The sequence below is a fragment of the Polypterus senegalus genome, chromosome 8, assembly GCF_016835505.1.
Source record: "Polypterus senegalus isolate Bchr_013 chromosome 8, ASM1683550v1, whole genome shotgun sequence".
NCBI classification, from domain to species: domain Eukaryota; kingdom Metazoa; phylum Chordata; class Cladistia; order Polypteriformes; family Polypteridae; genus Polypterus; species Polypterus senegalus.
The window spans coordinates 181,089,155-181,116,966 of NC_053161.1; the positions used below are offsets into that span (position 1 = coordinate 181,089,155).

The 27,812-nt window shown below is 38.3% G+C and overlaps 1 protein-coding gene across 1 annotated transcript in view; it reads left to right on the top strand.

Moving 5' to 3' along the window:
* The window catches only part of LOC120533542 (oocyte zinc finger protein XlCOF20-like), a 52,988-nt gene extending 26,248 nt beyond the window's left edge, over nucleotides 1-26,740 (top strand). Inside the window, exons 2-3 of the mRNA XM_039760475.1 lie at nucleotides 12,635-13,095; nucleotides 25,709-26,740. Coding sequence (XP_039616409.1) covers nucleotides 12,672-13,095; nucleotides 25,709-26,304 — 1,020 coding nt within the window. The 5' untranslated portion in view covers nucleotides 12,635-12,671 and the 3' untranslated portion in view covers nucleotides 26,305-26,740. The remainder of the gene's footprint in view (nucleotides 1-12,634; nucleotides 13,096-25,708) is intronic.
* The last annotated feature ends 1,072 nt before the right edge of the window (nucleotides 26,741-27,812 follow it).

The following is a 27,812-nucleotide window of genomic DNA, read 5'->3' on the forward strand; positions in this document are numbered from 1 at the left end:
GGCACCTCTTTCCTTGGTGTGGAATCGTGTCCACCAAGAATCTGTAACAAATTGATGAGCATATTTTGCGTAAGGTAGCACGTATTATAACAATCCAGAATCTATTCTACCCCATGTCGATCATATCACAGAGGCTAAGAAATGCTTCACTAAAGCCGACGTCGTCATTACACCAGTATATGCGCAAGACACTCCTCATTAAACGTTTTTACTATTCAGTGATTCCCAGATCTGTTGCTGATTTGTATTATTGATTTCCAAAAAGCAATGTGAGTAAAAGCGTGTTCTGCATAACTAATCACAACTGTCTTTAAAACAGAATCAGCGCCATCAACAATGTCTTCTGCAATTTTAGGAAAGCCTCGGGATTTTTGCGTTAATGAGACAAAAAAGTTGTAAAGAAACTTTGTGAATTCATCCAGAGGTGAACGTAAAGATCACTCAAGTACTGACAAGAAGGAGCAGCTGGATAAGCACATCTGGAACCAAACCTTCAAAAAAGCACCTGACTTTGTCAGAAACATCCTTTACTTGTGAATTCATCTTATCAAAGGCTGCACTGGGGGGGTAAATAAGTAATCTTCCGAAGTGCAGCACAACAGAGTAAATAATTGACGTAAATAGAATTACTCAAACACTAAGATTTTGCCGTTTCTGTATTCTTAAACCATCTTCCAGTTACACAATCCCCCGCAGTCAATGTCACATTCAATGTTCTCTGCTCCTTAACCTGTCTTGTTATCCAAAGCATCAACACTCAGTTTCATTCGAGGCCTTACCATCCTTCCTTTCATAGACATAAAATAAAACACATTTCCTCTACATGTCCAATAATAATAGTAAACTTGCAGGAACGAGAAAAAGCACAAGATGGGAATATTCATGACAACAACTTGGGCATCAGGATGAGAATGTTACTTGTCACCCATTACTTGAGCTCGTCTGCCATCCCTCAGTTACACTGGCACACGTTACACTCGGGGGGGCAAATGCAATGGAGATTATCGACAATGTACACCTTCAGAAGTGGAATAAATCGACTGTATAAGTAGAACATTTCAGATAAACGATGAATTTTGTTAATTATAAACAATGCAACATAACTATTATATGTGTTGTTACTTTTTATTTATACTCCCCAAACGTTACATATCTACATGGGAAATGAACATGGGTAATATGTTTATAATCATTCTCACTAAAATACACTGTCAAAATATATTAATGGGCAAATTGAGACACATTTGCCTTTAGGAAACAAAAAAAAGCGTGTGCGCTGTCATTTAGGACAGAATGTATTGTTAACGTGACGCACTCTCTACTGACACGATACCACGAAAAAAAAGAAACAGCGCAGTCCATGCAAACTCAAATCCTCCTTGATGTTTGACCTTCTGATTAATTGTCAATATCAAATCAATAAAGTCATTTTAAGAAGATGACAAGTCTACTATAGTCAGTTCAATCAATGCTCCTTTTAAAAAGTTTGGTTATACAGAATATAAAACAGAATGTTAAAGATACGGGACTGGCGAGTAGTAACAAATAATATGTGACACTGAGAAATTATAATTCCTAATACCGGGAACAAGTAAAAACTACGACTTCCTAAAATGGACACTGTAAATGTAGGCATTTCAACAAATAATTTAGGAGGCTTGTGTGTGCATTTCAATATCGATTTAAGAACTACGTAGGCCACCTATTGTGCCATAAACTGTAGCTCAAGCAGCACTTAACAGTAAATAGTCTAACAGGACAATGACTGACTGAAATAAAGATGCTGCGCCACTACAATAAAGGTTCACACTGTCATTCTGCATGTTTAGAAGATGCTGGTTGGCTGAAACTGTTTATAGCGAATTGTCCCAAGTTGGAAGTGCCGTATAGCAATTAGAAATGAAGACACATTTAGGCATGCTGGACAGTATAGTTTGTCTACAATACAAATTCAGTACGACACCAGGGTCTCCAAACACACAAATATGAAGCGTATTACGTTTTACAGTGAAACTCTTTACATACACAATATAATTAGGGGTGTGTGCCCCCTGCCCGACTACGGTGGCCCAACCTTCCCTCAATAGCTCGATTCGCTTGCTATCCATCCAAGCTTGGTAAATGGAGGAATAGAAAAAAAAAACTTTCACAAGAGGAGGATCAGCGACGCAAACCCATGGTGTTTTTACTGAAAGACAGTGACAACACCACTGAGCCACCTAATCGGGATAATTAACGAGCTCTGCACAACTGAACTACTACTACTGTTCTTACTGCGGCGGATGAAATATGTTGTTTGACATATACACGTTAAATTGGTTTAATTGATACGAGAGTATTATTGTTCTCCTAATGAAGACGAAAAAATTATATTTATAGATGTATACTATATGACGTACGGTTTTGAACAAAATTAATTGTTTCATAAAAGGTTGCACGATTTACCTAATCTTTTCATATATATAAAGTTGATATATGACAATATATCTTTGACACTATGTATTCTCAGCAACTACCTGAATTGTATTTTAACCGTATCAACTGAAATGTGTAATGGCAATATGAATTACAAAATATAACTAGAGAGTTAAGTGTCAGATAGACTCTCAAAATATAGAGGTCAATGCCTTTCAGTGTGCTGAGGCTTCACAAAGATTCAGTAACCAGTGACCATGTCTGCTCGAAGCCCTGTCATGATCCAATCTCGGTACTATGCATGTCTGAGGCTTCAGAGCCCCGTCATGATCTCAGTACTACACATGTCTGCGCAAAGCTTCGATTCATTAGTTATTCATCGAGCTCCCGTTTGAAGTACATATGGCATCAACAGAGTTAAAAAACTCAACAGAATGAAATTGAAATTAATGTTTGTAGATGATCAATACATGTTAAATGATTGTGCCCGATAATACTTTGTGGCAAAAAATAAAACTATAAATTATAAATCATACAAACGCCGTCTTGTTGAATGCATAATGCTGCAAAGAAGAGCTTTAGCAATACGGGTGATGACACATCTCTCACTATAATACTCTCCTAAATATCTATTTTTCATCTCGCGCAATGTTTTACTGCAACACTGAACGTATGTCATATAGCATACATCAATATATAGTTGTTTTCATCTTCAGTACATACATACATGCATACATTAAAAAACATACATTATATACTGCCCTCCTAAAAATAGTAATGGTGCATCGGTAGCGTTACCGCTTCATAAAAAAGCATACGTGGGTTCGGGTCCCACGTCGACCCACTGTGAATTATGACCCAAAGAGTCTGATTTTCTTTTCTTTTTTTTCATTAAACAGCAAATTCCAACGTGGACTGGGAGCGAGCAAGGCGAGAACACTAGTAAAGATATATCAAATGGAAATGGGCAACTTGTTTTATATCGATAACAAAAAAACATATTTTCAACTGTTTTTGTAGTTGTTGATGGTGGGTTTAGCGGTTTAAATTTTTCAATGTAAAATTGATAAGGTGGAAAGTGTTCTTACTTTGAGTGTTTTCTATACGGTAAATGTGTTAGTAACAGGGATTGCGCCTCTATTACTGGAAGATTGCTTAGGAATGATACAAACTGGACAACTATATGTTTTAGGAAACGTTTTATTATTACACTGTGCTGTGACTAAAAAACTTTTTACTGATCACCTGTTCGGACTTTGAAGATGTGTTCACGAGGGAGGGATGCTGCTGTTAAAAGCAAATGCTTTTTGTTGCCCCAGCACTCAAGAGGATCTTTATTGCCGACCTTGATCCATGCACTGCTCACCTTGGAGTGTCTCGTGTGTGTCTGTGTGCCGGTGACTGATCTGCGCCGTGTCTCTCAGCCTCTCTAATGTGCTCCGGATTGACACCTTTGAATGTTTGGTGCAGCAGAGCAAATTCAACCTAACCTACCACAGTGGGTTTGTTATCACCTTATTCCAGCATTTCTCAACCTTTAATTATTTGTGACCCGAGTTTCCATAACAGTTTTAATCGTGCCCACCCCCCCTTACATTTTTTTGAAATGTAGATGCATATTTTATTATACCTACTTTTATCAACATTTATCTAACTCTATATTTATTGTTCTAGCATCAGGATGTAGTTTAAGTTCATTTGTTTTTTTCATACAACAGATGTTATTATCATATTTTTGATTCTTGTTTTCTTTTTTTCACATCTTTGCGCCCCCCTTTTTGTTAATTCGCTCCCCCGTAGAGGGCCCGCCCCACAGGTTGAGAACCACTGCCTTATTCAATGGAGGGGTTTATGGACATCAAATGGCAATGAATAGAAATGGATTAATGTAAATACGTGAGCTGCCGTCCGCAATTAGACATCGCATTTCGATGGCGATTTTGGTGATTCCCGAACAGATCTCTTATGCGATCCTTCCAGAGTATCTCTCAAAATTATTTAGTTCAAATTGGTTATAAAGATTTCAATTCTGATCATTTTTTTATTATCATTAATTTTGATGAATCTTTAAGTCGGATCGAACTCAGGCTAGCACTACGCTCAGAATTTGAAAGGCAACCACCTTAGTTGAGCCATTGACGGCGTCATTTTTTTGTAGCAAATTCGTTACTTTCATGCTCCACAAAATATTGTAAAGTATTAATAAATTAAATATTTCAATACTTGATCGAATAATAACAACTGATTTAATAACATGCACACGTACCGGTCCCGGTACATAACGACGATTGGATGACGTCACAATCATGTCACAGCTATGTGTGCATGCCCCTCTGTCATGCACCTCGACATACTACACATCAAATGAAAATTCAGAGTCTCGTCTTTCCGATGATATAAACCATTTTGACACACAACAACCACAGCACTGACACTAAATCCTTTTTTACAGAGAAGTAAATACTTTTTAAGAGCTGACTTTTCCTACCTTTGACTACCTTTGAAGGCTCTCTGCAAGTCAAACAATAATATTTCTGAGCAATATTGATCTCATTCTGTCCGTAAGGCTCCAGGGAATATAATCCAGTAAAACGATTAGGTCCAAAGCATGTTGCACAGAAGTGTTAGCTTCTGATTGACACCTAAGTTGGCCAATTACGAGGGGTCTGGGGGGTGACTGGCACCTCGTATAGCCAACGAGTGTTACAGATAGCTGAACGACGACGCACAACTCCAAACCCTGGTAGAATCTACCAGTTTGATTGGACGCTGTGAGTGACACTCCAAACTTATAGCCAATGAGCAGCTGAGCACGTCGATATGTAACTTGCCATACCAACTTGTAAACAAGTTGCGCGAAGCTGGCATTTGTGCCAGTCTGCAGACTTGGTGCATGGTTGTTTATTGTGATTTCACCTAGTTTTTTCGCATTTTAAATATGGATAAACGTACAGATAAACATAAATACACTCTCGATTAAGTCTTAGACGCATGTACGTGGTGTCACAGTGATCAATTGGACAATGGATATGTCTGAGGCAGAGAGCGACATGTGACATGCCCTTGTGCTTTCTGCCTGCTAGGGATTGCTACAATCAGTGGCACATGGAAAAACGCTGAGCTGTGTTGTAACAGTTTGTAAAAGAAATGTATATAATATGTGTGCATTTTATAAAAAGAAAAAGTAAAAAATAAAATATATATATTTTTTTGGCCCATAAGACTTGTTTTGACTATTTTTATTTTGAAATGTGTATTTTTTATTGTTTTTATTATTTTTATAACCAATAGAGTGACACTGTGTGTAGATATAGATTCCTTTAGGTGTAAGCTTTCAGTAGAGCCCTCGTTGATATCTGTGGGTTGAAGCATTCAAAAGTTATTACACTTTTTCCATACGTTCCAAAATGTGGATAATGGTCCCTCTAAAAAGCCCCTGGGCATGCCCACATAAAAACTGGTGTAAAAAATGTCATTTTAATAGGTATTCTTTTCAAATTTGAAATTTGAGTAGTCAACAAGTTATTCTGTTGGTACATAGTGTGTTTCTGTCCCCACCTACCTACTGCAGCTTTATTTTCCTTTATTTTCATAAAAAACTTAGGCGAGAACAAAAAAATTCATTTTTTTTTGTGAGTTCTAATGTGCATAACTTTTGATCAGTCACACCTACAGTGATTCTGACTACTAAGGGTGAAACTAGAGAATGTGACCTTTACAAAGAGACCAAACATGTGTTTATACTCCTGATAGTTCAATAACAGCAATGATTCTAATTTGGAGAGGTCGAATTACAAGCGATTTAGCAAAAATGACCCCGCTTGATATTTAAACAAAATTCACAATATATAAAACAGAAGAATTTCAGTATTAAAAAATATATATAATTTTGAGAATGTTCACAAAAATAAAACATAATAAAGTAACTCAGCCACACAACTTTAGTTACGATGGGATTTGAGAAACTAGTAAATTAAACGATTTTAAGATGAAGTTTATGATGTTCTACTTTAATGACAAAATAAAGTACGTGATTAAAGTGGAAAATTCGATATTAAAGTTGACATTTTGTGCTTTTTTACCACTGTGTGCCTATTTTTTTTTCTCTGTACCCTAATAAGCTTTCATATGAAACTGAGACGGTGGGCTATGACTTGGCTTTTCACAGTGAATTTGATATCTGACTTTTTTTATTTCAGACACTGTGTGACTTTGTGCACTTGAGTTTTTGAGTTTCTCCAACACGCTATGTCACTCGATCAACTTCCTTTTCTTGTTTATACCACTTTTTAAACCAACAAATAGTACTGTACGCTTTTCCTTGCCTCCACTTGGTATTCGCTGAAATTGTTCTATTTTTCCTCGTGGTTTTTCACGAACACTGAGCTTAAGGACTATTTATATTGATTTACATATTCAAAGAGGCGTAATTCTGGGAGGAGATGGGGTGGGACAGCAAGCGCGTGCATGTGCGTTAATTTCCACACTGACTGGGATTTATATAGCGGAAGAACATGGAAGTTGGCCAACACACAGATTTATGCATCTGGATTTTTTTGTGCATAAGTACATTTCCGCTTTTGTGCTTACGTCATGTTGTAATGCAAATTCTACACACGGCATTGTGCATGAGGCCGCTGATTGTGTCTACTGTCGTATGGACTTTATTTCATCGGTATTTCTTACACCAGCCCGTCGTACCGAGGTCAGCCATCATTTATAATGACATCAGTGTCTCCAACTACCTAGATACAAAATTTAATACATTTTACAGTGAAACTCGTAATATTTATAATGTATAATGTAAGATAAAATATATCTTTGACCTTAAGTATCAGACAAACTAAATTACTGCAAACCAATAACAAATATTAATTTCCAAGAAATACCTGAATTGTCATTTCAGTCTGTCAGTGAACTACATCAAGCAACGAGTGTTATTTCAGTACATATTAGAAAATATCACTAGAGGTTTAAATATCAAATGTTTAGTAGACTTGTAACAAAGTACTGTATGGCACTATATGGCTTTGAATGGGTCGCAGCTTCATAAAGCGTCCTTTGAACTGCATGTCTGCTCAGTGCTTCAAACCACGAGGTGCTAATTTCCACTGCACTCGTCCGCTTGGCGTTTCAAATCCTTATATCCATCAAGCTTCATTTGAACTGTGAATGATGGAGATGTCAGGCGAAATTAATGTTTGTAATTTTAAAATATTATGTCTGAATAATACTTAGGGTCAAGAAACACATCTCTAAATTATACCTCTTAGAAATTCTGACTGGTAGAATACTTAATACTGCAAAGAAGAGCTTTAGTATTAGATCCCTGTAGGGGGCGATAGCTCCCTAGTTGGAATAAGTTCTTTTGTAATTGTGGCATTTTAAGTAACCCAAAACGATATACAGTAGATATAATATAAAAAGGCGATATCTCTCCCATAGTGATATGGCAGTAAGAAATTACTTAAGAGAAAATAACTTGGCTTTCTTTAATTTGCGTGGTATTACAGATGAAGGAAACCATAGCAGACAATTACCAAGGTGGGATCTTGATGTAAACAGTCTGACATTTTTTGTTGCTGCGATGGAAGAATTTTCAGGACTGTATGATGTTATTACCCATCCGTCTGTTGGCTTCGAGGTATTTGGCTGCTGTCCAAGTCTTTTATACTGTTTTACTTACTTAGGTTCCCAACAAGGCAAGGAAAGGATTCAATTTCATCTCTAGCATACAGAAATAGTACAATCCCCATTTTTGCAGTTGTTTCCTTCTCTCTTCAAATGCTTGCCTAGAAGTCCCTGTGTGCTAACTTTGGCCTGGCCTGTACATGTGAGTGGATTTAAAATAATTTTTGTACAGAGCACAGTGACATTAAACTTATATTCTGATTACAGTATTATGGGTCATGACTCCGCCCTCGCCATAATGCTCTCTTCTCATAAATACCCCCTTCCACCCCTTTGCCTCTTTTCATTGATTTGTAAAGATTTATCAAAAGTAAATGCCTCTTGTTTCACATAAGTGATAAATCAAAATGTTTGACTGACAATTTCAATTGTTGCTATGGCTAATTATTGCAGGTTGATGGGTTTGAATTATTAAATATTAAACTAATCATTTTGAATTTTTTCTTTCATTAATTGATGGGGGGTGGGGGTACACGGTAAGTGTGTTGGTGACTGGGATTGTGCTTCTGTAACAGGAAGATTGGTTAGGAATGGTAGAGACAGGAGAACTATCATTTTAATTTAAGAAAATGTTTTGTTATTATCCTGTGCTGTGACTGAGACGACTTCTACTGATCACCTATTCTGACCTTGAAGTTGTGTTCACAAGGGTGGGATGTTACTGCTAAAGGTAGAGGCTTTTAAAGCAGGTCCAGATGTGTTAATCAGCATGTAAAGTGATGTCCAGGTGCTGTTTCATGTTGAATGACAGCTGTATTTAGTTGTGTCGCACGTACTTTTAGTCGCATTACACTTTATACCCACAGTACAGTATTTGAGCTACAGAGTTTGGATCACTGAATACTAACAGCGCTCACCTTGTGTGTGTGTTGGTGTGCCGGTGACTGATCTGCACCGTTTCTCTCAGCATCTCTCATGTACTCTAGGTGGATATCTTTGAAATTTTTGGTGTAGCAGAGTGAATTCAAACTGATCTGCCACAGTAATTTAAATATTATATCAGTTACAGCATTTAAGTTGATATGCTAGTTTTTTATGTCCCAGCACCTGAAGGAGTCAAAGAAAACAAAATTGTTGATGATTTGGCAATAAAAGCAAATAAACATCTATTATTGAATTAGAATTAACATTCAGTAAATCAGAAGTTAACAGTCTGACATGACTGAAAATCGAAGCGATGTAGCAAATCATGTGGGACACTGACAGTAAGGGAAGGCATATGTACAGAGTAGAAAGCAGAGTGAGATTCATAGGAAAAGCGGGCAGAACAAGAAGAGAAGAAATGATATTAACACACATTGGGACTGGGCATTTTAGGTTAAATTATACTGTACACAATGCAAGACAAGGCAGCATCAGTCTGGAGTGTGTAGATCACGTAATCAGCTAGAGACTGTAGAGCGTGTATTATTCGGGTGTGTTGGCATGTAAATTACATTAAGTTCAACATTTTAAATCTCTAGAAATGGGTAAATTAACATTACAATAATTATTAAAGTATGGTGATGAGTGTTAATTGATTCATAGATTCATATTAAGTGCTATATAAATAAATGTTGTTGTTGTTGTTATAAAAACTGTAAGGTTATTTGAGAGTGCGATGTTTTGCTGAAAAGTCTTCACATTAGGAATCTAAACACGGAGAGACAAAACAAAGATAAGTGCTCGGGGTTTGGAGATACCATTTTATGGATGTGTAAGTTCTCATTCACTCAATTCAGAGTTAGTGCACACAATTTAAGTGAGAGACGAGCAGCGCGACCTCCAGCCCAGCGCCAGACTTTACTCGAGTCAATCCCCCTGTGGCCGACCACGTGTCTTTTCTATTCAATCATCAGTGTGTGTGTCTCCAGTTCACTTCACATATTCAAGTCAATTTTCTACTTCACATTGTCCAGTCACACAGTTGCCACCTCCTGTTCTGCATTTTGAGTATTTACCATAGTGAGATGTGGCCTGTCTTGTCATCCTGGCCAATAACCCCAGGCCGCCAGATGGAGCCCTCCCTGCTGTATGGAGATGTCCCGAAGACCAGCAGGTAGTCATGGGACATGTAGTTTTTATACAAGACCCTGCTGGATACCACAGGGTCCACAAGAGGGAGCTGCAGGGAGGAACGAAGACTTCTTTGTGCCCTTTAACCCGGAAGTTCGTCAAAGGAAGAGCGACGGGCTTCCTGGGTAAAGAAAAGAACATTTTACCTGACCCGGAAGTGATACAAGATCACATGGACTGGAGATTGAGAACACTTCCGAGTCAGGGTATTTAAAAGGACTACGGGAGCTCCCAGACGGAAAGCTGAGCTGGGTGGAAGGGTGGCAACGTGTCTGGGAGTGGAGGATTATTGTATTGTGATTGGTTATTGTTATTGTATGAGTATAGTGGAGGAGAGGGTGCTTTGTGCACTGTGGCAATTTAATAAAGTCAAATCTTGGACTTTTACCTGGTGTTTGGAGTCGTGGACAAGGGTTCAAGGGAGCGAGAGCGCCCCCTATCTTTCACACCATGTATTCCTACAGTCCAAGCTCATTTGACAAAGATTAAAGAGAAAGTGGTGCAGATTGATTTACAACTCCAAATGCCACCTTCATCTGACTAGCAGAAAGCTGGTAAATCCATTAATTCAATAAATAATCCCAATTTGAGGAAACAGAGGCCAACAACAGTCACTGTTAAACATAACATAAATATTTGATAATTGATTTGTGGATTAATTATTAAGTAGGGCTAAGATTTACCTCTTCAGTGTTCACTGAGACAATCACAGTACCAGCTTTTGATCTCAATCAGCAAGATCTATCCCCCCCCAAAAAAACAAAGTAAACCCAAGATCATAAAATCAATTTTAAAACCACCACCAGCTCAAATGTTTGCCTCTCCTGCCCCCTCAATCAGTCCACACTGTGGGTGTCTTTCTCACAGCACAGTAATCACCTCACCCACTAAATGCTTCCCTCTTAAGAAATACCAGCACAAGTCTCACCTCCACTCGGCAATGTCACCTGTGTGTCCACCTGCGACCAGACTCCCTAATTATTAAGTTGACCATCACGATCTGGCTCAAGTGACATACGTGTTGTATCAAAGTCACTCTTCTGAATTTGTACACAATAAAATTAAAAACATGTGCACCAATTTTAACAAACAGATTAAGCAAATCCAGTGTCCAGCAATAGATAGAATAAAATTGGTGGAACTTTATTTGTCACAAGGTAGAAGTTACAGAAATTCTTTAAAAAACTAAAAAGGGTAGAAAAATAAGTAAATAAATCTACAGACACACTTTGGTCTGAACACACACCAGAATGAGTATGAAGCAAGAAAAATAAAAAGAAAGAAAAGTTCTGAATTGGCTGCCACAGTCAGAGTGAGATATTAGCAGATATATCACTGTTGGTATAAAGGAGCCCCCGTAGTGTTTCTTGACACACTTATGAGGAATGATTTGAAAGTACTCCATTTTAGTGTATTAGAGAGAGGATGTGCAGCATTGTTCATAATGGCACTCAGTTTTGGTTTAATTCTCTCCTCTGCTACGAGCTCCAGGGGGTCCAGGGTGCGTCCCATGACTGATCTTGCCCTTTAAATTAGCCTGTTTATTCAGTCGGCCTCTCTTGACGTGATGTACACAGCTCAGCACACCGCAATGTAGAAAATCACACTGGTCACCAGAATGTGATAAAAGATGTGAATTATGTCACCTCCCACATTAAAGGAACGCAGCCTCCTAATTGAAAAGGGCGCGCTGTGCTCTTTCTTATAGAGTTAAAACACTTTTTCTTTTTAATACGACACACATCCATCCCTGTTATGGCGGTGCAGTTAAGTAGCTTAAGTAAGGTCAAATCATCTATTTACTAATGGAGAATGGATGGTCACAATTTAACATAACAATACACTTTTTAACTTTTAGTGACAACAAGGTGGTTTTATTAATTCTAATAGCACAATAAAAAGATTATGATTGATTCAGTGGGTAAAGAGGGTATTGGTAGCCTTTAATGAATTGAAAAGTTTTGTCAAACCTACTGACAAAAATAGAAGTTACGCACCACCAGTTATACGTGTCAGCCTAAGCTAGCAAACCCCTTATTTCACTTGCTTGTCTTCTCCTGTTGCAGCTACGCATTTCAGCAAAGGTAAGTTCCTCTTTCGTCTCCTCCCTCCAGACTTTTCTGTTTCTTAACACAATCCTGTGCGCCTACTTGTACAAACCTTTATCAACATAAACTGATAAGACAATTCTGGGACTCCAGCAGCACTGTATGTTTAATTCAAGTAGTGAATACTGCTGACCCACAACTGTGTAAGATGGTCTTATTGTTTCAGCCTGTTGGACCTTCACTCCACTCCCAAGATTGTTTCACATCTGAATCTGAAACGAAGAACAATGAGTTACTGTCAGCATGCTACAAACTGTTTAACTTTACATAAACCATAACATTGAGTCTGTTCTAAAATGATATTCAAGTGTCTTTAGACATAAGTGATTAAGTTTAAATGAAGTTGATTCCTGTTCTTTTCACAGAGAAAAAGAAAAAGCTGCTGTTAACTGGAACATCTCAATGGATGTGAAACAGGAGACCTTTGATGTGGACAGAAATATCATGGAGAAAACTGTAACTATTAAGGAGGAGGACTGTGAGTGGGAGTCCATCTACCTTAAACAGGAAAGTCTGAGCATCAAGGAGGAGGACAGTGAACTGCAGCCAATGGGCATTAAAGAAGAACCTGAAGAGAAGTCTGTCAGTATTAAAACACATAACCATACAAATATGGACAGTGTAAAAGAAGACAACCTTCATGATGGGTTTCAAGATGTAATGGTGACCAGGTTAGACTCTTCTCATAGCAGACACTTTTCATCTTCAGAGCCTTCCATCAATGTGAAGTCTGAATCATTAGAGTCTGAACCAAAGAGGGCTGAGGAAACTACATCTGTTAGAGCTCAGAAAAATAAGCAACCACCTTCAAAGAAGTCTGGAAAAAGTAAGTGCAAAATAAGAGTATGTAAGATTTAGGGTTGGGGTTTATGAATTTGAAATGTTGTGTCTTGTGATTTTTATGAGAAACTTAGAAATGGAGTGAAAATACTATATTATATTGTGTGTTTAAATTTAGTGTGAGATTTCATCTATTGTAATGTAAAGTTTAGCAATTTATTCTTCCATTATAATGACTTTATGTTAACTCTTTGAGGGCTGAAAACATTTTTTCCAAAAATCTCAGTTTTCTGCAAAGCACAAAAAGCAAAGGTTTCACACATAAAATGTCTGTTACTGCACTTGTTTTGACGTCTCTGCCAGCAGCAGCGGCTGTGTGGGGCAGCTTGATGGCCAGCTGGAATATGCGGTAGTGTGCAGTGTGGCACAGTCTGGTTTGTACCTCATGTCATCGTAAGTGGCGGCCCTCCCAGGTGCATCAGCGACACGAGCGTGTTCAGCACTGCCATCAGTTGATGCTGATACCTCACTTTCATTTTTGATCTCCAGATCACTTGCAGCGAAATCGGAGTCTGACAAATCCAAGTCTGATTCAGCGATAATACAACAAAACGTCATCCACAAAGTATTTGGCCTCTCACCAGATCTCGATGCCACTTTAGTGGTTACTGGCTCTTCACTTCTCACACATGGAATCGAGGTCATTGTGTCTCAACATCAAAAAAATTATTCTTAAACAAATAGGCAAGTAGTTACTAATTATCAGCCGGTTCATCCAGATAAACACAGACAGGAGGTGAGCAAGTAACAGCACACACATCTTCAGCAGCATAGAGCAACTCAGTCTCGGTATAGGCAAAATAGAAAACTAGCATGGAAAGTTAAAGCTCTTTCACGTGTGAAATATGATCCAAACTTGGATTCCAAACACAGCTGCCTGAACTGCTTATTTTGAAAGTGGCTGCTCCACTGATGCTGCTGCAAAACCTATGCCCACCCAAACTCTGTAATGGAACCAGGCTGCAGGCAACAGCATTAAAAAGCAATTTTGTTGAGGCGACAATATTGGCCGGATGTGCTCAAGGGCAGTCAGTGCTCATACTACGCATACCCGTTTTAACCTGTGATTTCCCTTTTGAATTCAAAAGATTGTAGTCCCCCCTTAAAGTCTGTTTTGCCATGTCCATCAATAAGTCTCAACGGTCAGACATTAAGTTTTGCAATAGTGGACTTAAGGGAAGACTGTTTCTCAAACGGTCAATTTTATGTTTTATGCTCGAGAGTCAGCTCACCCAGCAGTCTGGTCTTCTTGCCAGAAGAAAAAAAGACTTAAAACCTTGTTTATAAAGAAGTGCTCTAAATGTAGTATGTAAAGGGTTAAACGAGTTTTTGAGAATCTGCTGACCTTTATCGAATTTCATGCTGACAAACTCGCAGGCAAATTTTATATATATATATTATATATATATATATATATATATATATATATATATATATATATATATATATATATATATATATATATATATATTATAATAATAATCATATCATTTAGGATCGCCAATGCACCTAACCTGCATTTCTTTGAACTGTGGGAGGAAACCCACATAGACGGGGAGAACATGCAAACTCCACGTAGGGAAAACCCGGGAAGCGAACCCAGGTCTCCTAACTGCGAGGCAGCAGCGCTACAAGTGCGCCACCATGCCACCCCAGTGAAATGTTCATTTAGTAAATTGTGCATGATGGTGAAATGTTAAGTCTTTGTGTTTTGATCACATCGTGTATTTAGGACTCTCCGTTCACTAGCTATACTAGGCGTTACATCCGTCTAATTTTGTGCATCTTGTTGCCTTTGTTCATTGGACATTACACCTGGGCATGGGTGCCGCACGTTTTATTTTTAAATATATATTTAGAAATGTTGGTCTAATTGTTAATTTCTCTTTAAAGAATATGAGAAAATAAAGCAATTTTGTTGTATATGACATTTTTTTTCTTCCTGAAGTTGCTGTATATAATTTTAATTTAATCCTTCTGCCTTTGTTAATTTACTTAACAAACAGAGGAGCAGTGAGACAAGCACTTTATGTAGCCTATGCAGTTTTACTACTCTTCATGTTGGCATGACTTGTCTTCCTCAGTGGTCATCCCAGTGATGTTGTGTGGAGATTTGTGTTCATTACTGGTTGAGTCTAAGAGGAGGTGGCAGACAAAGAACAATCCATGAATGGCTCTCTCGCTCATCTTGATCCATTCACACAACTTGTAGAGATTGAATTCCCTAACAGCAAAGCTTGTACGGTGGCATACAAAAGTTCAGGTACCCTGGGTAAAATTTATGTTACTGTGACCAGCTAAGTAAGTAAAAGATGACCTGATCTCCAAAAGGCATAAAGTTGAAAATGACAAATTTCTTTAATATTTTAAGCAGGATTACTTTTTTATTTCCATCATTTACCTTTTGAAAATAACGAAAAAGGTAAAAGGGCATGAAGGAAAAGTGTGGGCACCTACATGGTCCTTACTTAGTAACAGCCCGTTTGGCATGAATCACAGCCTGTAAAAAAGTTTTGTGGCCCATTAAGAGTCTTTCAGTTCATATTTGGGGGATTTTCACCCACTCATATTTACAAAAGGTTTCTAGTTCTGCGAGATTCTCGGTCTGTCTTGCATGCATTGCTCTTTTGGGTTCAATTCACTGTGAAGTCCAGGGTGTGTACAGCCACCCTAACCCGACACAGACAGGCAGGACACAAGTTTATCCACACAGCCCACTTTTTATGTACAGTTGAGAAGCGCTTTCTTCGCTCCTCACAAGAGCACAATGTCCACCAATACCAAGCACAATCTTTCTTGCCTCCAGTCCTTTTAACCTCCACTCCTCCTCACAGGTTTTGTCCTTCTTCGTCCCTACTCTTGCCATTGAGTAGTGGTGACTGTCCCCTTTTATATGGCACCCAGATTGACTCCAGGGGCCTCATGCATAACGCTGTGCATAGAATTCACACTAAAACATGGCATACGGACAAAAGCAGAAATGTACGTACGCATAAAAAAATCTGGATGCATAAAACTGTGAGTACAGCAACTTCCACATTCTTCCACTCTGCTCTCGGTCGACATGAAAAGCATGTGCACACGCCTGCCACCACTCCCCAATTCCTCCCAGAATTATTCCTATTTCAATATGCAAATCAATATAAATAGTCCTTAAGCTAAGTGTTCTGTGAAAAGACAATGGCAAAAGCACAGGGGAAAATAGAAGAATTTCAGAGAATAAAAGCAAATAAAAGGCGAGTCATAGCCCACAGCCTGAGTGTCATATGAATGCGTATTAGGGTACAGAGAAAATAAAATAAAATAGGCACACAGTGGTAAAAAAAGCTTGAAATGTCAACTTTAATCTCAAAATTTCCACCTTAATCACATTTACAACAGTTTATTTTGTCATTAAAGCAGAACATCATAAAATTCATCATTAAATCGTTTAATTTAGTAGTTTCTCAAATCCCACTGTAACTAAAATAGCACGTTAAATGATTTGTATTGTATGTGTTCTTATATGTGCTTTGTTTGTGTGAATCACTATGTGCTTCTTAAATGAGCTTTCTCTTCCTCCAACAGGACACAGAATCCATTACATTCGTGATATTACAGCTCTCTGAACAATTTAAATACTGAGATGTATACTTGATATTTTCATGATGATAGCAATTAAAGCACGATATTAAACATGAGAACACAATGTCACACTCATAGTGATGACCTGGCGCCTTGTCCAGAGATTGTTCCTTCCTCCATTAAGATACTTGCTGCATCGTGGGCGACCTTCGATAAAATAATTTATTGCAGCAGTACTGTCTCTTTCAAACATACTAACCCCCAATTCCTGTCCTTCCTTTTCTTTCTCTAAGTCACCAATTGTCACACAATCAGCTCTGTAATAGATGTCAAGCCATCTGTAAGCTTAGAATGCCAATTCTTCGAAACTTTTAAGGAACATTGAAATATCTTCGTAGTACATGTTTAATTATTCTATCCATCTATCCTTCCAGTGTTATGCCAGTCCCAGTAAGAATACGGCACGAGGCAGGAACAATCCGTGAACTAGCTAGCGTTGCGACACCGTGTCCTCACATGTTTAATTATTAACAATATAGATTATTTAAATGATGTAAACATTTTATGTGTATTGTCTTCTTCTTTCGGCTGCTCCCTTTAGAGGCCACCACATCGGATCATCATCTTCTATGTCTTTCTGTCCTCTGTATCTTATTCTGTTACACCCATCACCTGCATGTCCTCCCTCAACACCTCCATAAACCTCCTCTTAGGCCTTCCTCATTTCCTCTTGCCAACAGCTCTATCCTTAACATCCTTCTGCCAATATATTCAGCTTCTCTCCTCTGCACATTTCCCAACCAGCACAATCTCACCTCTCTGACTTTGTCTCCCAACCGTCCAACTTGAGCTGATTCTCTAATGTAGTCATTTCTAATCCTATCCATCCTTGTCACACCTAATGCAAATCTTAGCATCTTTAACTCTGCCACCTCAGCTCTGTCTCCTGCTTTCTGGTCAATGCCACCATCTCCAACCCATATAACATAGCTGGTCTCACTACCATCCTGTAGACCTTCCCTTTCACTCTTGCTGATACCCTTCTGACACAAATCACTTCTGACACTCTTCTCCAAACCTGCACTCTCTTTTTCACCTCTCTTCCACAATCCCCATTACTCTGTACTGTTGATCCCAAGAATTTAAACTCATCCACCTTCGCCAACTCTACTCCCTGCATCCTCACCATTCCACTGACCTCCTGCTCATCCACACACATGTATTCTGTCTTGTTCCTTCTGACCTTCATTTCTCTCATCTCTAGAGCATATCTCCATCTCTCCAGGATCTCCTCAACCTGCTCCCTACTATCGCTACAGATCTCAATGTCATCAGCAAACATCATAGTCCACGGGTCTCCTATCTAATCTTGTCTGTCAATCTGACCATCACCATTGTAAATAAGAATCCTTGATGTAATCTCACCTCCACCATTAATTCATCTGTCACTCCTACCGCAAACCTCACCATGGTCACACTTCCCTTGTACATATCCTGTACACCTCTTACGTACTTCTCTGCCACTCCCGACTTCCTCATACAATACCACAGCTCCTCTCTAGGCATCATATAATATGCTTTCTCCAGGTCCACAAAAACGCAATGGAACTCCATCTCCTGTTCTGTATACTTCTCCATGAACACCCTCTGAACAAACATCATATCTGTGGTGCTCTTTCTTGGCATGAAACCTTACTGCTGCTCACTAATCACCTCACTTCTTAACCTAGCTTCCACTACTCTTTCCCATAACTTCACGCTGTGGCTCATCAATTGTTTCCCCCTGTAATTACTACAGATCCTGCACATCCCCCTTAATCTTAAATATCTGCACCAGTACACTTCTTTTCCACTCCTCAGGCATCCTCTCACTTTCCAACGTTCCATTAAGCAATCTGGTTAAAAACGCCACTGCCATCTCTCCTAAACACCTCCATGCTTCCACAGGTATGTCATCTGGACCAACAGCTTTTCCATTCTTCATCCTCTTCATAGCTATATAATGTAATAAACATATTTTGCTGCATTTCATCTTAAAAATGATATTGTCATCATATGTAAATACGCGATTTAAAAAGTGGCTCAGGTTGTGCAATATTATAACTGTATCTCAAGTTTACAGTGAGGTAATTGTACTTATAAGTACAAACAGTTCTACATGGAGCACTTGCCGGACTGATGGAGTGCGTTTAGAGCTCTTGAGATGAAACTGTTTCTGAACCGCAAGGTCCATACAGGAAAGGCTCTGAAGCATTTTCCGTATGAGAGCAGTTCAAATAGACAGCATGACTGAGGCAGCATATGCTTGATTCTGTGTACCCATAATTCTCTTTCTGATCAGCTGCTGTAGAGCTGTGATTCCACGCTCAGATACAATGGGATGAATACTTGAGAGTAACAACGCTAAGGCTACTATGGTATTTACAATAGTTTGGCCATTCCGTGAACCATTATGTTGTTACAGGTTAATTACAATTAGATGCCTTAAATTAATGAACAATATGTGGTTAATTTCTGCATATATGAAAAGGCCGTGTCAGAGATGTGGATCTTAAAAAGAAAGGGATACCACACTGGAACAAAAGCACTATGTTGACGCTGGGAGCCGCCAGTTTGCAAAACTAACTGGGGAACTTGTGTAAGCCAAGGATTTAGCTGCAGTGAAAATGTGTGTGGCTTTACACCAAGTTTAGTTTTTATACATCATGATGTGAGCGTGGAAACGGAAGTATGCAACATTTTTATGTGTATACACCATTTATACATGAGGCCCCAGGCATCCAATGACCTTCTTCCTGCAGAACCTAATGGTGTGGCGGAAGTGCTGCTAAACAGGGCTCAGTAAACATTCAGGCATCTCCTGGCGGTGGCAATGGGCCCCAGAAAGGTTGAACCTCCATGCTCCAAACCCGTAACACCGTTGCAAGCCAAGGGGACTGCCCTCTATCAGTCTGGGGGAGACAGTATCCAGAATAAGCCCTCTCCCCCTGTCTTTTTCTGCTGAAGGCATCACTGCTGGGAATGGGCCCAGGCAGTTTGTCACACCACAGATTGTCATTAATGTGCAGATCAAGGAAATGAGAGAGCCATGACAAAACCTTAAACTTGGGCCATTGTGAATTCTGGGGTGCATTCTGATCATTATCCTTTTTTAGAAGCCATACTCTTTTCATTTTTAGCTTTTATAGATGATGTGATGTTTGCTTCAGAATTTTCTAATATTTAATTGAATCCATTCCTCCCTCTACCAGTTAACAGTTCCCGGTGCTCCTGGCTTCAAGCCTGAAATGTGATTGATCTTCTCCCATTCTTAACAGTCAGAGACGTTTTTTCTTCTCATGGAATTCTGTGCTGTTTTTCTTCAAACACACCTTTGCACATTGTGGGCAAAAAGTTCTATTTTGACTTGTGTTTCTTTTTTTTTTTTTTTTTTTAATTTTTATTAATTTTATTACAATCCATACAAAGCAATCAAGATTTTACAAAAATAAAAATTGAGTTAAGAACAGATCGATCCCCACCCCTGAGAGAGAGAGCAAGCCAAATAACTTTAAATTTAAGGCTTGTAAACATACCTAATTTAAAAAAAAATAATAATAAAAATTCTCTGTGCTTTATGAGCTTATTTTGAAATATTACTGATTAGATCCTGCCATGTTTTGAAAAAGGTCTGTACAGATCCTCTAACTGAGTATTTGATTTTTTCCAATTTCAAATAATATAACACATCGGTTTCCCACTGACTTAAAAGAGGAGAGTTTGGGTTCTTCCAGTTTATCAGAATAAGTCTGCGTGCCAACAGTGTAGTGAATGCAATCACAGTTTGTTTGTCTTTCTCCACTTTAAACCCCTCTAGAAGAACCCCAAACACAGCTGTTAATGGGTTAGGAGGGATTGGGAGTCCAAGGCTGTCTGACAGGTGATTAAAAATTTTTGTCCAGAATAATGTTAATTTGGTGCAGGCCCAGAACATGTGACCTGTTGAGGCTGGGACTTGGTTGCAACGTTCGCAGGTTGGATCATGTCCTGGAAACATTTTGGAGAGTTTTAGTCGAGACAGATGTGCTCGATATATAATTTTGAGTTGTATAATTGTATGCTTTGCGCATATGGAACTCGAGTGAATTCTCTGCATTGCTACTTTCCACTCCTTTTCTGATATATTAATTGAGAGATCTTTTTCAAGGTGTACTCTTGGATCTTTGAAAAATTGAGCAATAATTTTTCCAGCATGGTTGAGGGTGCAAGATGAGGAAAATCTGGAAGGTTCTGTTTAACAAAGTTCCTGATTTGAAGATAGTGAAAGAAATGTGTAGCTGGAATGTTAAATTTGGAATGTAATTGTTCATAGGATGCAAAGACGTTGTCTATATAAAGATCTCTAAGCAAGTTAATTCCAAATTTTTTCCAGATATTAAAAACTGCATATGTTTGTGAAGGTTGAAAGAGGTGGTTCTCTTGCAGAGGTGCCACAGATAGAAGCTTCTCCATCTTAAAATGCTTTCTACATTGGTTCCAGATTCTAAGTGAGTGGAGCACAATTGGGTTATTAGTGTATTGCCGATAGCGTGTGTTTATTGGAGCACAGAGCAAGGAATACAAAGAAGTACTACAAGATTTTACTTCTATTGCGGTCCAAGCCTGTGTATGTTCTTCTATTTGTGTCCAGGTTCTTATATATGTATATTTGCTGCCCAGTAATAAAACTGGAAGTTAGATAGAGCCATGCCACCTTCTGCCTTTTGTCTTTGTAGGGTCGCTCTTTTGAAGCGTGGATGTTTTGAGTTCCAAATAAATGAGGTTATTGTTGAATCTAATTGGTTAAAGAATGATTTATTAATGTATATTGAGATGTTTTGAAATAAAAAAAGGAGCTTAGGAAGAATATTCATCTTAACAGTGTTAATTCTTCCAGCTAGTGTGAGATGAAGGGTTGACCATCTATGCAAGTCTTGTTTAATTTTTTCCATGCAGACTGCGAAATTTTGTTGATAAAGAGCTTTATGTTTACTTGTGATGTTTACCCCGAGGTATTTTAACTGTTCTGCAATGATAAAAGGTAGGGTATCTAATCTAATATTATATGCTTGAGAATTCACTGGAAAGAGTACACTTTTATTCAGATTAATTCTGAGACCAGAGATCTTTTGAAATTCTGTGAGTGCTGCTAAGACTGCAGGCACAGAATTTTCTGGGTCCGATATATACAGTACCATGTCATCTGCATATAAGGAGATTTTCTGTTCCAGTCCTTCTCTGATAATCCCCTTTATCTGATCAGTATTTCGACAATGTATTGCCAGTGGTTCAATGGCAATGCAAACAGCAGTGGTGACAAGGGCATCCTTGTCTAGTGCCACGTTCTAGTTTAAAGTAGTCTGAGCAAATGTTGTTGATGCAAACTGAAGCTTCTGGGTTAGTATACAGTAATTTAATCCATGCACAAATGTTCGGGCCAAACCCAAACTTCTCCAATGTAGTAAAAAGGTATTTCCATTCAATCATGTCGAATGCTTTTCTGCATCCAATGATAATAATATTTCTGGGGTGTTTGGTTTAGTTGGTGAGTATATTACATTAAACAGTCGAAGATTTGAAGATAAGTGTCGGCCCCTAATAAATCCAGTTTGGTCTTGTGATATTACAGAGGGGAGCACTTTCTCCATCCTTCTGGCTATGATTTTAGAGAGTATTTTAACGTCATTATTCAGAAGTGAAATTGGTCTGTATGATGCACATTGTAATAAGTCCTTATTTTGTTTTGGAAAGACAGTGATTAGTGCTTGGCGAAAGGTTTGCGGGAGAGATTGGTTATCTCTGGCTTCTGTAAATGTTGCTAATAGGAGGGGAGCTAGCTGAGCGGAGAATTTCTTGTAAAACTCTGCAGGGTAGCCATCAGGGCTTGCTGCTTTTCCGCCTTGGAGTGACTTTATAGCATCTAGTAATTCTGATAACACCAGAGGTTTATCAAGTTCCTCCACACTAATAGCGTCTATTTGTGGTATCTGTAATGTATCTAGAAATGCATTAGATTGTGTATTGTCTTCTTTAAACTCAGTAGTATATAGGGATTTATAGTAGTCTCTGAAAGTGTGCATTATATTTTTGTGTTCTATGATTTTATCTCCATTAGTGTTAGTAATTACCGAGATTGCATTGCGCACTTCTTGCTTGTGAATTTGTTGAGCTAAAAGCTTATTAGCTTTCTCTCCATGTTCATAGTAGTAATGATGTCTGGATTTGTAAATTAGTTGTTCAGTTTCTTTAGTTGTCAAGAGGTTTAATTCTGAATGCAGAGCCTTCCTCCTCCTATGTAGAGTCTCACTTGGTAGTCTGGCGTGTTCTTCATCTATTTTAGTAATTTCGCTTTTTATCTCTGCTACTTTCTTGGCTTCGGATTTATTTCTGTGGGAAAGATATGAGATAATCTGTCCTCTTAAGAAGGCCTTAAGAGTTTCCCAGAGAATTCCTGTAGAGATCTCGGGGGATGTATTTGTCTCTAGAAAGAATTTGATTTGTTTGGATATAAATTCTGTACAATTCCCGTCAGCTAATAGAAGCGGGTTGAGGCGCCATCTGCGTGGTGAGTGTGTGGGGCTTAGTAATTTTAACTCCAAGATCAAGACTTGTGTTTCTAAAAGTCATCGGGCTTGTTTAGATGTTCATCTGCAAACTTTGAATTTTGTGGTGAGGACACAGGAAATTTTTCTTCAGATGGCTCTTTCTTGAAGGTTATATTTGTGGTGATGTCGCTGCACAGTAGAACAGTGCATCACAACTCCAGAGTCTGACTACAAAAGACCACCAGGAAGCTTTAAGACACAGGGGTTCAGATTTGCCATTCTAGCAATGCTAAGAGCAGTTGTCTTGTTAAGTTGCCTTGGTCTCCCAGACCTCAACTTGATTTCCACCATTGCTGTTAACTGCCATCTCTTAATAACGTTACCAACTGAATTCAATAAAATTAGCTGTGGGAAATGTCTTTGCTTTAAATACACCGCAACTAACTTTTTCATTTTAAACTTTACAGAAAACATTCCTGTCATGTTTCAGATACTTTAAGATATTTGCAAACATCAGTTATTCCATGTCATGAAATTGGTACATCAGTCAACCAACTACAAGTCGGTTTCACAATAAACAGCAAAAACTGGACAATTTTAATTCAAGACTAATTAATTTGTGTAACACTACTGTTTAATTCAGTTGTATTTCTTCTTTATAGCGGTCTTTATTGAGTGAAGGCTTGGACTGCTTGATGTTTGCAGCCATAACAGAGATAATAATTACATATATGAACATACACATTGGATCAAATTGACAGTAAAACCAGGCAAATTTTAGCTTACTCAACATAAGTGAGTCCAGATAGTAGATACCCTTTAGCATTATAATGGTGAGTATAAATGTCACAAAGGTTATCAGTCCTGGTGTCACCTGCCACTCCCCTGTAGAGCTGAAACACCAACAGCTGCGCTCTTCCTCGGTTTTCTCATCTTCTAATTTTTCTCCGATGTCACTGCAGCTTCTGTAGGCCTGTGCACTGAGGCATCACTCATCCATTGCTCTCTTTTGCTTTGGTGAATGAAAGAAGACATTTTGTTGTTTGTTTTGGTGTCAAGTGGTTTTAGTTCAAGAGTGGATAAATGTCAGGACACAATCTAATTATTGAAGGTGCACTTTTCATACTTGCCGTGGCATTCTGTTTTATATAGTACCCTCCATAATGGTGGTGACAAAGAAACATTATTCTTGTATTTACTCCTTTAATTACATCTGAATTATTCAATTTGTAATTTTAAATGGTGGATTAAAGTACAAATGCTGATTTTTCATTTAGGGGGATTTGCAAACATTTCAGTCACACTTTGTAGAAATGACAGCACTTTTTCTGAATTGTCCTCTCATTTCTGGTCACCATAATGTTTGTGATAATTGGTGCCAGAGGTGTTTGTGATTCCTCTGCCATTTTTCATTGCTTTAGTCTTGCAGGCCTAAGACACCTCAGCTTACTGCTACCTACAGACTACCTTTGGTCTCTGTAGTTGCCATTGTTCAACATGAAGGCAAGAGCTGTGCCAATGAAACTCAAAGAAGGCGGAAAATAATAATGAAATCATTACAGACATAGGAAAACCTTAAGATTACCCAGTTCAACTGTCTGGGATATCAATAACAAGAAAGAACACACTGGTGAGCTCAGCAATCATAAAGGGACTTGCAGGCCAAGTAAAACCACCACTGCTGAAGACCGTAGACGTTGCTGCAGATTTAATTTTGATCAGGACTTGCATACCCTGATGGTAACGATATTGCATGTATCTTTCTACCGTCTTAAGTATACTACCCCATACAGATGGCATTAAATGGCCCAGGGTGACTGAGAGATTCCTCACCAGTCAGGCAGTTCATGCTGAAAAGCCGCCATCACCGAATAACCCACAGCTGTTAAGACCTGTAAGAGAAAAGGGATTGTGTGATTTCTGCATGGTGGTCTCTGTAATGAAGGCTGCAGTTTAGCATACACTTCAAAGAGGATGGCAGTAGGGAGTCTAAATCAGCTAAGTCATCATCATGAGCCAAATTGTCATAGTGATACATCAAAACTCACTTCTTGTATAGCCTGTCAAATATCAGAATGTGAAATGTGCAATGAAATGAGATTTTCTGTTTAGTTCTTTGGAGTTTCTAAAATGCAAACACAAATAAAGTCCGCATGGGATTTACAAATGCTAAAAACTTGAGGGAACTTGAGCCAATTTAAATGGCAAGTTCTAGTTTTATAAATCCTAAGTTTTGCATAAGAAACAGCTTTCATATATCTGGCAGAGCACAAGGAAGTTTTATACATATGGCCCTGATGAGAAGTTGTAATAGAGAGTAGAACAAAAGTTTTATAATTGCTTATGCTGATCAAAGGTTGTTCCTAATTTCAGCAATCATGTATTTAATGTGAGTTAATGTTGATAATAAGGCAGCGAATAGAAAATAAGCGTTTTTTTTTTTTTCCCCTTTTTGTTTTAAATTTTACACAGGAAAAAAAGATCACTGCAGTGTGGAATGTGGCAGAGAATTCTCTAACAGGAGTGCTCTTCAGAAACACACGAGAGTTCACACGGGAGAGAAGATATATTGCTGTAATGAATGTGGCAAACAGTTTTCACAAATGAGTAGTCTTCAGAAACACATGAGAGTTCACACAGGAGAGAAGCCATATTGCTGTAATGAATGTGGTAAACCGTTTTCACAAATAGGCAGTCTTCACAAGCACACTAGAGTTCACACTGGAGAGAAGCCATATTGCTGTACTGAATGTGGTAAACAGTTTTCACGGAGAGTCAGTCTTCAGAAACACACAAGAGTTCACACTGGAGAGAAGCCATATTGCTGTAATGAATGTGGAAAACAGTTTTCAGAGATAGGCAATCTTCAGATACACACGAGAGTTCACACAGGAGAGAAGCCATATTGCTGTAATGAATGTGGTAAACAGTTTTCACAAATGGACAGTCTTCAGAGACACACAAGAGTTCACAACAGAATAAAAACAGTAGCAGTTAAAAAATCAGTCCAGACAAACAAGAACCCTTCAGGGCTCAAGAGTGAGGTTCAGTCCTGTCCTGAAAAGTAATCAAACTAAACTATTATTGAGAAATAAATCTCAAAGAGAAGCCATATGGCTGTTTGGATTATGGCAAACAAATCTGTCAGAGCAGTACACTTCAGAGATGCACCAGAATTCCCACAGGACAGAAGTACAACTGAGCTGTCCTGACTAAAGAGTGAGGTTCACTCCTGACCGGACAGTAAGCACATGTAACTGACAAAAATCCATCCTACTTAGTGTTGTGTCAAAAACAAATCAACATGGAGGAGACATAGCAGTTTATATCTTTTTTCCTTTCCCAGAAACAAAATAAAGAACAGGGCATCATACAAACGGCTTCTCACCAAAGCCCCTACAGCCTCCACCATGTGCCTAGCTCTGTTTTCATAACATACGTATTACATATAGAACTATTTACAATATATTTTATACAAATTTCATTAGAAAAAAAAAAAAAAACTTTACAATATACATAGCCTCACACAACAAGTAATAGTTCAGTTTTATAATATTATATATTTTGCTATTTTAATATAACAAAAAATGAAAAAACATACCTTAACAAAAAAAACAGGGTTTCATACAAACAGCTTCTCGCCAATGCTTATTGAATAATAAATCAAATCAATTACTAATTATTATAAACACAAACTATTAATACACAATCAATAGAATAAAATGTAAAATAAAAATTTAAATCCAAAATATACATATGATGATGAATCTTCGGGGCCACAAAAGAATTCAGACTGGGTGCCACCTCCAGAAGTGGGCTTCGCTGGAGAAGATCGACACCGGGGGGTATCAACCCTTCATTATGGCATACCACCCAAAAAATGTAAATGTTCTGAAATACCTGCATTTTATTTTGGTGTTAAATTGTTAATTACTGAACTGTTGTGTTAAACTTAAAGTGTAATTTCTTTTTTCACCCAGAGAATGTTCTTTCAGAGAGTTTTTATAAGGTACTAGCAATGTTAATCTGTCAAAGACATGTTTTAGAATGAATTTCAAAAGCATTTGATATGTTAGGACTGATAGGCACTGGCCGTGTGTCGCCATGAGGAGGTCATTTCAGCTGTCTGTGCTAATACTGGAAAAGCAAAAGAAATGGCAGCAATTGTGTCTCAAATGTTGTAAGTCTCATCAGCGTCAGTAAATATTATTATTATTATTATTATCATTATTATTATTGTCTTAAAGTTTAGTAAAGTCACGCCTTTGAACCAGAGTGGGTTTCCTGTTCCCGAGTGACTTTGCATTCCACTATCTTGGTTTACCTACAGTGTGCTTACTTTATTGTTGTATATTATTTGCTGCTTTGAATAAATTACAATCACCAACCTGTCATCTCCAGTCATCTGACGGTGACTCCTGCACTAAGCTTTCTTTTGGTCAAACCCTGTGAATTAGCACATTTTCCAGACTTGGTCCTTTGAGCCGAAAGCTAAATCGACCAACTCGAGAGTAAAATTGACAAGGCAGTGTGTGCGGAGGAGCCTAACCTCATCTCTAGTGCACTGGGCATCGAT